The sequence below is a fragment of the Phodopus roborovskii genome, unplaced genomic scaffold, assembly GCF_943737965.1.
Source record: "Phodopus roborovskii unplaced genomic scaffold, PHOROB, whole genome shotgun sequence".
NCBI classification, from domain to species: domain Eukaryota; kingdom Metazoa; phylum Chordata; class Mammalia; order Rodentia; family Cricetidae; genus Phodopus; species Phodopus roborovskii.
Window position 1 is genome coordinate 10,374,711 of NW_026125052.1, and position 11,830 is coordinate 10,386,540.

General features: G+C 54.9%; 1 protein-coding gene across 3 annotated transcripts; it reads right to left on the reverse strand.

Annotated features, from left to right (window-relative positions):
• Positions 1-1,823: 1,823 nt before the first annotated feature.
• On the reverse strand, positions 1,824-10,801 carry Epn3 (epsin 3). Of its 3 annotated transcripts, none has more exons than XM_051202292.1 (10): positions 10,418-10,800; positions 6,815-7,494; positions 5,726-5,844; positions 4,923-5,003; positions 4,614-4,742; positions 3,690-3,777; positions 3,034-3,303; positions 2,764-2,880; positions 2,425-2,652; positions 1,824-2,331 (listed from the first exon to the last, which is right to left on the reverse strand). In XM_051202292.1, exons 2-10 carry the CDS (start codon positions 7,353-7,355, stop codon positions 2,003-2,005), a joined length of 1,902 nt encoding a protein of 633 aa, XP_051058249.1. In that variant the 5' UTR covers positions 7,356-7,494; positions 10,418-10,800; the 3' UTR covers positions 1,824-2,002. The 3 variants fall into 3 exon arrangements, with proteins under 3 accessions (XP_051058249.1, XP_051058337.1, XP_051058413.1); XM_051202380.1 differs by lacking the exon at positions 10,418-10,800 and adding an exon at positions 8,912-9,041; XM_051202456.1 differs by lacking the exon at positions 4,923-5,003 and having other exon boundaries at positions 10,418-10,801.
• Positions 10,802-11,830: the final 1,029 nt, after the last annotated feature.

Here is an 11,830-nt window from a genome sequence, read left to right on the forward strand (position 1 = left end):
GGTTCCTAACACTGAATCTGAGGATGAGAGCAAAAGATGGGGGGCAGGGGGGAATGCTGCCTTATATGACATGCTCCAGTACCAGAGGAGCAGTTCCCAAGGGAGAGCAAGAGCCCTGTCGTGAGTGCCAAGGATTTGGGGTGATGGCAGCGTGAAAACGGATAAAGAGGTCAGAATCAGGAAGTTAATATGGAACTGGGGTGAGAGCTGAGCCATGAGGAAAGAATGTTGGGAATGGGGAGTGCCCACACAGGGCAGAGCAGAATGCCAGCCTTGGGGAGGAAGGTAAACCTAGTAGCTTCAGAAAGCAAGGCCACCAACCTGTACTTTGGGGCTTGGGGGGGGGAGGGGCACAGGTATTGGGGGTAGCAGAACCCTGGGGCCAAGAAGCACTGAACCTTCTGGGTTTGGGTGGAGCAGAAGACAGGAGGGGATGAACAGTCACTGGCCTGGGAGCATCTGCATAGCAAACCCACAAAGGAAGGAACTCTCACAAGTAAGGAAACAGAGGCACAGACACAGAGAGGTGAGGTCGTTTACTCAAGAGCGCCTAACCACTTATTAGCAAGCGATTATCATTAAGTTCAGCCCTAGAGCAGAGTTTGGCAGGCCCAGCTGACTTCCAAGCAACTGCTCTCGTCCTTCCTACCTTCGGCAGTCTTGAGGCCTCCCCCACTTATAAGCCGAATAGCTCCTGCCCATGCACCCAGGAAGGACAGCAATATTGTGCCACCTCCACCCCACGAACACTCCGTGACCCCAAAGACCGTGGGGCCAGCACCAGGCTGCCCACCAGTCCTAAGAGCAAATGGATAGCCATGGTAAACCCCAAGGCAGAAGCACAGAGCCTGATTATGTTTGGTTTCCTAAATGCTGCAACAACCTTCCAGAGGGCCAGGCCTCTAGTGGTCAAGGCGAGTCCCTTCAGCCCTGGTGAAAGGGGCAGGGGCAGAGCTGGATTTAAGATGACAGACTTAAGAGAAGGGGGCTTCCGGTGACTGGCTATGCTGCAGCTACAACCCAGTGCTAGTGGAGTGTCTATGTTGCTGCCCTCCCAATTTCAGGAAGAGGTGGGTTCAGATCTCCTTGGTTCCCCCCTGGGTAAACCCAGAATTTTGTCCAAGACAGTCAATATTTGCCGAATTAAATCTGGTCCAGCTCAGAGAGCCAGACTGACTCTGAATTCCAGCCCCATGTCACTTCAGCTTTGTGACTCTGAGAATGTCACTGTACCTCTCAAAGCCTCAACTGCCTATTAAACAGGAGACCTGTGCCATCTCACTTGAACCCTTAGGTTACTGTTCTCCTATCCTTGTCTTAAAAAAACAAAAACAAAAAAAGCTGAGCCCAGGCTGACCTTGAACTCAGGATCCTCTTGCCTCCGCCTTCTTAAAGTGCTGGGATTACAGGTGTGTATCACCATATCCATCCAAGTCTCTTTTGAAATTCTTAACCCAGTTTTGGACAAGGAGCACTGCATGTTCAGCTTGGGTTGGGCCCTACAAACGCTGAAGTCCTGAGTAACAGTATAACTGCGGAGGCTCCCTGCAATATGATTACATTGTCGGCCTAAGGTACATAGCGCATCAAAGAATGGGCAAATGCTGTTACCCCTTACTATCAGAGTAGCCCATGTGGGATACTGAATGAATGCCTGAATGAGTGAGAGCGGAGGGAAGGAAGGCACCAGGCCGACAGGAGATGGGAATGGGGGTTTGAGAGGGCTCTGAGGGAATTCAGACTGTCGAGTAGTTTCTGCCTCAGCTGGTAACCAGTGCTGTGGTCCAGACCCAGCTGCCACACCCCTCAAAAAGTCCACTTGGTAAGAGCTGAGGACGTAGATTCCAGTCTTTATTAGGCGGGTGTAGTCTTCGTCCCCTAGATATGGTCAGTCCCTAGCTCGTTCAGTATCTGTCAGGGGTCCACAGAAGCCTGGATCAATGCTCAAGCTGCACAACCGCCCTCGAGGAGGCGGGGCCTCGCGCGCAGGCGCCGAAGCGTCTCAGAGGAAGGGATTGGTGCCAGCCTGCGGGGGCAGCGGCCCCACCGAGCCGGACGTGGGCAGCAGCGGCGGAGGCAGGCTCGCGGGCGGCGGGGCGAAGGCTCCGGCTTGCGGGAAGACGCTGACCGAGGCGGGGAGGGTCGCGCCGACCGGCACGCTACTGAGCGGGAGGGGCAGGGAGGCGCTGTAGGTCATGGAGCCCAAGGGCGCCCCGACGGGGCCCCCCGGCGGCAGGCCCAGCGCCGGCGAACCGGTGCGCATCTGGTTCAGGGTCGGCCTGCCCTGCTCGCCCGCGCCAAACGGGTTAGTGGGGGACGGAGCACCCAGACCTGCGGGCGAGAGAACAGAGGATAGGGGCTTTGCACCGGCGGGAGTGGCGCCGGGGCCAACGGGGTCCCAGACTCCAAGCCAGGGTGTTCTACCTGTCAGGAAGGGGTTCCGGGTTCTTGCAGCCAGGGGTGCCTTGACTAGTGAGTCCAGGTTGACCAAAGAAGAGGCGGAGGGGTCCAGGAAGGACTCCGGAGTCCGACAGGGGCGCGCCTCCTTTCCCGGCTGCAGCGCCTCCCCTAGCACACCCAGGTCAAGGGCTTCAGACTCCTTCATGCCATTGTGCTTGCAACTAGGACTGGTATCTCCAAATGGGTCTAGCTCTGAAAGAAAAGTGATCAGTTCAGTGCTGGGGAAGGAAGAGGGCAGAAGCATCCCTCAGAGTCCCCCATAGACCAAACAGATGTACCCCCACCCCCCAGTTTCTTGCTTACCCACAGGGCTACTAGACTTCCCCGTGTCCAGGGCCTGGGCACTGCCTAGGCTCTCCTTGGGCTCTGTGGTTTCTGGAGGTTTGGCAAATGGGTCGAAGGACGAGGCACCACCTAGAGCTAGCCAGGAGAAAGAGGGAAATGGAGTGAGCTAGAAGAAAGGGTACGGATAGGTCTGGGATATGGCCTTCTCACCATAGTAGATTGTCCTCGGTATTGGAGGGAAAGGGACCCAGAAGTCCCCAGCTTCTTACCCATGTGCCCTCCACTTACCAGAGGTGTCAGCGGTCTCCACAGAGGCCCCCCAAGGGTCTGTTCCAGTGCTGGGGAGTTTGTGGTTGGGGGAGCTTGGTGCCCAGGGGTCTGCGATGGGGGGTCCGGCAGGCAGCACTGGGGTCCTGCCCCAGGGCTCAGAGGAGGAAAGAGTAGGAAGTAAATCCCAAGGCTGGCTTCTGGACAGGGCATGTCCAGAGGGAACTGGAGACCAAGGGTCCGCAGAAGGTCCCCAGGAAGAGCCACTTGGCTCGGTGTTCGGCCTGAGACCTGAAAAGGACAGTGAGAGTGAGAGGTAGCACAGACACTATTCCAACATCCCCCACCCTTTGTCCAGGGTCCTTCCCATTTGCCCAGCCCAGGTTAGGTGGTGTGGTACCCACTGCACTTGGAAGTAAGAGGCACTCTCAAACCCATGTTTAACAAATAAGCCCAGACCTAGGAGTATTGGCCTCATCAGGGCTTAGCTAGGCAGTGAGGTCAGCTAGGCCTTCTGCTGAGCTTCCCAGGAGTTAAGATCTGCAGATATGCTCCCCTGACCCTTACTGCAAGGCCCTGCCTTAGAGGCAGCACAGTGACCTTCAATTACGGAGAGGAGGTGATTTGCCAGCAAGCGGCTGGAAGGAAGGGGCGCTTAGGGGCCAATGCATTCCCACCTGGGATGTCCCATGGGTCAGCAGAGCAGTGTGTGGAAGGCAGGGCTGGGGCAGATGCGAAGATGTCAGCCAAGTCCAGGATGGAGGACTGTAGAGGGGAGAGACAACCGTGGCTCAGAAGTGGGTGGGGCCCAGAGGGTGGGAGGGCCTGACCGGAAGCCAGCTCTTTCCCCTCCCGTCTTCATTCCACAGGCATCTTTTAATGACCCCTCACCTCTCATCAGCACTTCCCATGTGTAAAATATTCCCTCATCCATTTATTGTCCCACTTCATAACATCCCTGTGAGGTAGGTAATGTACCCATTTTACAGATGAGCCAACTAGTTAAATCCCAGAGAGGGGAAATGATTTGCTGGAAGTTATATAGTTACAATAGTCAGAGAGGCAGAGCTGGGTTAGATCCCAGGTCAGATGGATTTTTTTTTTTTAATGAGTCTACTTCCCTAGCCCAGCACCCAAGAAAAACTGACCACCACAGACACCACCGAGAGGAAGAAGAGAGAGGAGCCCCAGGGACAGAATGAAAGCACAGGAAAGTTATCTTGTTTTCAGTGGCCACCTGTTCCCCTTCCCAAGGAACCTGAGATATTTTCAGCACCACGTGCTTGAACCAGCTCCTAGTCCAGACCCACAGTATCACATAATCCTACCGTGTGAGAGCTGGAACTGTCCCAAACACCCACTGCGCAAAAAGGGAAACTGAGGCCACTAATATGTCCCAAGTCATTAAGTGGCAGGAAGCCCAAGGAGTCTCCATCATGACTCTGATGTGCCACTTAACTGCCACTCAGTCACCAGCCAGTGCTGTGGGCCACTACCTTCATTTCCCACTTAGTGCTTGCTACAGCTCTGCTCTGCACATGGCACAGATGCTAACTAACATCCAGTCCTGGTCAAGCCACATTCCTCAGCCCACTGTCTACCTGACTAGTTTTCAGCTTCTCCTCTTCCTTTCTCTCTTCTCTCTCAGGCTCTCTGTCCCGTCGGCGTCGGCCAGCGGGTTCTGTGCCGTTGGCCTTTGGAGAGTCATCTTCCTTCCAGGACCTCACCCCCTGCAGAAGGGACAGGTAGGGCATGAGCAGGTGACTGGAGTCAGCAGAGAATAGGTGGGAGGCACCCAGGTTAGTGCAGCAGAGAAGCTGATTAGTGCCCCTTGGTCTGCCAGCAATGCCTTCACCAGCACCAAATCGTGGTCAGCACCTGTGGCCCAGGTGACTCGGCCCCTATACTACCTTCTCATGCTCCTGCCTGCTCAGGCTCAGAGCCAGCTGCAGCTGAAGGTCCTCATCCCTGTGAGAGGCTGGGGGGACTGGCTGTGAGGGAGGAAGAGAGGTGTGAACTTGGCCCAGTGTTCCCACCCCAGGGCTAGAGGGCCAGCACAGTCCTTCCCAGGCACAGCGATGGAGACAGAGATGCCCCTTACTCAAGGGGATGGGCTTTGAACAGGTGGCTGTCTCCCTGCCTGGGTCTGAGATGCAGCTTAAGAATCAACATCCCAAGTGGATAGTGAGCACCAAACTTCCATAGCCACCGTGTGCAGTCTCAGGTCTCACCTGTTTTTTTTTTTTTTTTTCTTCTGGGCACCCCAGAACTCCTCTAGCCCACCCATGTGAGAGGCATAAGTGTTTCCTGCCTGGTCTGCCTGGATCCATAGAGGTAATGGCAAACATGATGAGGTATCAGAGGTGTTGTCCCTGTCCTTCCAAAGGACAGCGGGTGGGAGGGAGCAGCAATAGTCCCAGTCTTTTCTCAGAATGTGTTGTCAGCACACACTTCTCCCTAACCACAAAGATCAAGCAGGCCCCTAAGGTACACCACAGACTGCCAGCTTCATACCAGCTTTTCTGAGCCCTGCCTGAGAACACCGAAAGTTGGAGTTCATGACTGGGGCAGATCAGGAACAATTCCATGCCTGGTGCTATCTTGGGAGCTAGAATGGGTCTCCGGATCCAGGGAAGAGAGTCCAAGTGGAGGCTAATGAGTATCAGACCCCTTTCCTTCCTCCACAGGCACCCTGCACAGACCCAGGTCTCACCTTCTCAGCCTCCTCACGGCTCATGGCCAAGGCCAGCTGCAGCTGCAGCTCTTCTTCTCCGGATGTCTGGGGCCGTGCCTGCTCCAGGTCTGAGGCATAGCGCGGGGATGAGGATGCAGCTGCAACAAGTGTGGCTCCCGTGAGCACACCAGTACCCATGGTCCCCCACTTCCTCTACCTGCCGGGAAGCTGTGGCTCAGAGAGTGAGCCAAAGGAGACTGGCTAGTCAGGCACCAGTGAGCCAGGCTCTGGACACCCACTGTGAGTTTCCCACTGCACCACTAAAGCAGATGCCAAGGCCACCTTGGCAAGGAATAGACAGCACAAGGGGGTGCCTGGCCATGGTCCTAAGTCAGGATTTAATGCAGGTCCCTGACTTCAGCTCTTGAATTCTTCCAATAGGACCTTACCCTGCCTAAGGCCACAGGGAATGAGGGGGAAGGGATCTGCCAATCAAACAAAATCACAGCCTCAGAGCCCCAAGCAGGCCATCGCAGGCTTTATGGAGGAGGGCTGTTCTGTTTCTACGCAGGTCACAAAGGCCTCTACCACTGTGGCAAGCCATCAAGAAGGGTGTTTCGTCATCAGCCACCCTTGTTTTCAAGGACAATACTCTTGAGTGTTAGGGGTTTACAGAATGTCAGGTGTCTGAGTAAAAGGGTCAAGGGCATTCTTGGGCCTTGTCTCATTCAGTTCTCAGATCAAACAATAGAGGGAGGTAAGTGTCACTCTGTTTTACAGAGAGCTGGTTGCTCAAGCTAGGCAACTTGGAAGGAACAAAATGAATGGTATGCGACTCCAGAGCCTGCATTTTGACCTCCAAGCCTCCTTCTCAAGAGATAACTAATAACAACAAGGACAAGCAGTTGATGATGTCATTATTTCGCCTCAATTGCTGAGCACCTACTATGTGCAGGAATTATACTTTTCACACTACATTTTTTTTTTTATCTGGATGGGCCCTCCCAACCTCCTTTCAGAGGTAGGAACTATCTATCATTCATGGCTCCTCGCTGCAGAGCCAGGACTGAAGCTGGCCTACCACCACCCCCGCCACCCTCTCCAGCCATACCATTAGGGTCTACTCACAGGTGTAGGAGGAGGGAGAGCCCCGAGATCTTCGGCTGAAGCCCAGCTGCCCACTGCCAATGCCCATGCCTTCTAGGGCCATTCGCTCTTTGGTCTTGAGAGCATGAGTTCGCTCTTGCCGCAGGCGCTCCTCGTCCTTGAGCAGGGCCATCACCTGTTTGACCTTCTCTCGAACATTGACACCTTGGTCCTTGCCATCTCGGTCTATGTACTGGAAGTCCTTGAGTGTCTGGATGGTGTAGAGGTTCTCACGGCACTGGTGGGCCACACGGTCTGAGCCCGTCTTGAGCAGATAGTCCAACAGTGTCAGAGCCTTGTATACATGTCGCCAGTTCTTACCGCTGTCATTGAGCCGCCGCCACAACATGCCCATAACCTCGGCAAAGGCCACTGTGTTGAAGGTCAAGTCAGCGATCTCTGACATGAGAGAACTAGGTGGGCCCCAGGGGTCATTGCTGGTGGCCTCACGCACCTTGATCTCGGCCTCAGAGTAGTTGTGAACAATGTTCTTCACCTGGCGTCGGAGCGCAGAGGTTGTCATGGTTGGGGACTTGGAGGTGGGCAGCCCCCGCCCCCGCCGGAGGTAGAGGGCTGAGGGCCACCGTCTTGAGGTCACGGTTTGGAAGGATGGGCCTCCTTGCTTTCAGCAGGGCGGCTGTGTCCTTGGGTTCCACATGGGGCTGCAAAAAAGAGGACCTGGGACTCAGGACCAATGGCTTCCTCATTGTTCATTCACTCACCAAGTATGGCCTGGCCAGAGTGTCCCTGCTGCCAGGAACACCTTTGATCAACACTTTTTATTTTCCTTATTGTACTCACTCTTCAATGGACCCTGTTTGTTTGGCATGCTCATCTATACAACCACCAGACCAAGAGGTTGAAATCCCTGTCTCTACTCACATACAGGAACAGTGGGACTCAGAGGATCAGCCGGGGATTCCTCCGAGATCCCAGAGCTGGTAAGTAGGGGCAGCGCTCCCTCCACCTGAATGTGTGGCCTCAAGGATCATACAGTGACCACCAGGAATGTCACTCTCCCTCCTCACTCATGCTTGCCTCCTCATCCATTTGCACTGTAACCTTCCCAGTTTAGCCCTTCATTCTTTCCTCCCATGTGGCCATTTTTCATCATTTGATTCACTCAGCCCTTTTTCACGAGGGTCTTTCCCAAGCCCTGAGGTATGCTTGTAGAATACCAACATCCCCAAGTGAAAGGATGCAATCCGGCACAGCCGTGTGCGCATGCTCGGGGGAGGGGGGGGACAAGCAAGGAAAATAGTTGGCAGCTTCCTGTGGAAGTGGCACTAAGCTAGAGGCACAAAGAGAAAAGGGGAGGAGACAGGGGAGCCAGCAAAATAAGGGGTCTGTGAGATGCGGGGTACACCTTCTGGCCTCCAGCACATACGCACTAGGGTGCTGTTGACCTGCCTATGCCATAGGGCATGTCGGTGGCAGAACTGAGACAGACAACACCTAAGCCTCCCTGAGACTAAATCAATTCTTATTGCCAGTGTCACCTAGTTCATTCATTAATTAATCAATCTAATTACTTGTCTCAGAACCACCTTTTCAGCCAGAATGCAAGTTCCCTGAGGGCAGGGGCAGTCCAAGCGAACTCCCAAGGCCTTAGGCGCACAGAAGACTCTGGTAGCCCAAAAGATGCAGACTCAGAGACAATCAGCCACATGTCTTTCCACAGCCTCAGGAGGCAGAAATGAGTCCCCCAAGGCCTTGCCAGAAACCCAAAGTAAAGCCTCCTGCCATCATCATGGCACTAATATAGTTTTACACACAAATGCGTGTACACACACACACACAGAAGTTAGGTCAGCAGAACCTCCGCTTTCTCCATGAATGCTCCCCCACCACCACAGAGATCACACCTCCCCAGATCACCCTCCAGCCCCTACCTCAGCTGTCCCAGCCTCCTAGGGGGGGGGGGGTAGAGGTTGTGGTAGAGGAAGTTTGTCCTTCCGGGCACCGCAAGTGAATGATCGGCTCAGTTCAAAGTACCCACAGGCCTTGGCAGGTCCCAGTCTTGGGCCGAAGGATAGGAGTCTGTGGAAATTGGATCCCCTGGCCCACAGTGCTGCCTACCTTATGTCTGTCTGTCCAGCTGGCCTTCTGTGGGAATGCCACAGCCACAACTTGTTTAGTTCCTGCCCTCCCCCTGACTAGTGACTCAGACCTGTGTTCACCTCCCCAGTGGGAGGGCAGGCTGGCAGTGGGAGAGACTAGATGGGGAATAATTGTGCACGAAGCCCGCCCTGGTGTACATGCTCCTCCCTGCTGGCTGCTGGACTTGGCAGAACCAGTCAGGTCAGACACCCTGACTCTAAGAATGCCCTACCTGGGCCTGGCTTCCCAGGCCTTCCTACTTTGCTGGGGTGGGTACAACCATCCGCCACGGAAAGGGACCCTCTATGTAGGCCCCATGAACCTACCTGGTTCTTTTCTCCTAGGACTTTTCTCCTAGGAGCCAGGTGGACATTGCTTTGCACACCTTTGTTAGAGCTGGGGAAAGGAAAGGATCAGAAACAAAAGGAAAATCCTGAACCTCCACCCGGACCACTCCTCTACCCCCATGGAGTTTAACATGGTAGGGACACATTAAGGAGCAAGGAGGACAGGGTGAGGTCCCACCGCATGCATGAAGCTGATGCTGCTGCGAGGGAAGGAAGGCGGGGGGAGAGGCTGGGAGCCCTGCCAGCGGTGTTACAAGCAGAAGGTTTTATCGAACACAATATGCCCAGGAATAAAAGGGAGTGAAACACAAGCCCAGCTGCCGATAAGGCGGTGCGGCAGCGGCAGTCCTGGGCAGCGGGTATGGAATTACTGCAGTGACCTTGAGCCAGACCCTGCCAGGTGGAGGGAAGGACACTGAGAAGTCAGGACCCGGGGAGGCCACTTTAGAGATGGAAAGAACACAGGAGAGTACTAGCAGAGAGGGAGCATAGGCTGGCCTGGGGGTGGGGGCATAGAATGTAGACTCCCTCCTCTCCACAGGTCCCCAAGGAGGAATTGGAGTGGTGGGTGCCAGGGTGGGGGATGGAGAAATTCCTAAAAGTCAGCACCGAGGAAGCAGATGGCATCCCCAGGGTAGAGGTTCAGAGAGATGGAAAGAACCAATCACATGCACGAATTTACCAAAGTATGTAAGCACCCCCACCAGTCAGCACCCCTCCCCATCTTCTGTCCCCATCAAGCTCAGAGCAAGCAATGGGGGAGTGGCAGTGTCCTTCCTGCTGCTAGAGGGATGTGGGACTGGATGGTAGCTAGCCCTAGGCTGTCTGGCTTCCTCAGACCGGAGTTGGCTGTGTCCCTGGGGAGCATTGGAGAGGATTCAGGGGCCATCCTGAGGTTAGAGGTGCAAATACAGAGATATGCCAGGATCTGAGGGGACCACCACCAAGAACCTCCTTTCTGAAGGGTCCTTTTCTGAAGGGACCAGGAAGGTAGAGGGTTGAAGGTAAGAAGCCTCCAGGTCCTCCTCAGCCCTGCCTTGCCTTCTCTCGAGCCTGGGAGAGATACTAAGTCCGGAGCCCACTCTAGCCCCCGCCCGCATTCAGGGCACCACCGCGGCGGGCGCGGGAGGGAGCTTACCTCCAGTGTGGGCTCCCTCGTCCCAGCCCCAACAGGCTCTGCAGTGACCCTCTGACTGGTGGGGGATGGCACAGCCTCAGGAGCAGCTCCAGAGCCATCCACCATAGACCCTGGTCTCGGGAGCCCCACCCTCGACCGAGAGGCACAGAGCCCTCTCAAGGGCAGCAGGGTACCCCAAGCGGGTTTGCAGCTCAACCCCTGGAGGCAGCCTCCTCGACTCCTGCCGGCCAGCACTCTCCGGAGGAAAGTTGTTCAGCTGGCCAGGCAGGTCTGCCTCAGCAGTAACAGGACACAGGATGACGGGCGGGCGTGTTTAACCCCTTCCTGCTGCATGCCGGGCGATGCCTTCAGGGGAGGAGGCCTGTCAGTTTGTCTGCCGGGTGACCTCAGGGGTAAAGACCTGGAGCTGACCCTCTCCCACCCTGCAGTGAGTTAACCTTTCCACTACCTCCTCAGCTAGAAGGGGGAGGGGGTGGGAGTGAAGGCAACTCCAAAACCCCCACCACGCCCTACCCCTCCTAGCCAGGAGGACATTAAAACAGAAGGCAGAACACCCCCTGGGGTTTGTCTTTTCCTGCTCCCAGCTGGCTTCCCCTAGCCACTGCAAGGTGCCTGAGGAATCTGCCTTTCCAACTCTGGAAGGGCCCTGCCGCCGGCTCACACATCCCTACCATTTTCACCTGGAGAGTGCTTAAGGCTCATGAGGTCAGTAAGAATCCCACAGGATCTGGCTACTCCCAAACTACCCACTGCCTTTAATCCTCCATTGCGACCAGGAATCCCCTGGCTCACAAGTTGTTCGCAGTTGTTACAGCGGAAACCCCAGGATGACTTGAGCAGGCATTGCCTTCCTTTCCCAGCTGCTCGTTACCCTTCACCCATTTCACAGTCCCACACTCCTGTGTTCCAGGAAGGCCGTTTTTATTGTCTTGCTTGAGATATTCTCTTCTCCCGGTGTAGACCAGCCTGGCTTCACAATCATTATGTAGCTCAGGTTGATTTTGAATTTACAAGCTTCAGTGTCCCACTGAGATTACAGACATTTTTTACCATAGCAGAAAAATGGCTCAGGGCCAGATGAGTTGACTGGAGGAAAGGATAAAGCACACTAGAACCCTAAATACTAATCCCCTGGCTTAGGACAGGGGTGCTAAAGAGTAGGTGGGGAGAGGAAGGTTGTACTTGTGAGAGTTCCTTGGATTATTGTAGATAGTTGTCATTTTGTTTTTCTTCAGACCTGGGGTGGGTCTGGGCTCAGCCACAATTCCTCCAGGGTTTAAAAATCTTAGCAAGGGCCATCCTGAAAGATGAGGAAAGCTCTGGGGTCAAGGGGATCCCAGAAAGCCAGATCTTATCAGCTCTGCCTCTTCCCCCTTGTCTCTCACTTGGTCACACTAAGTGATGCCACTTGAG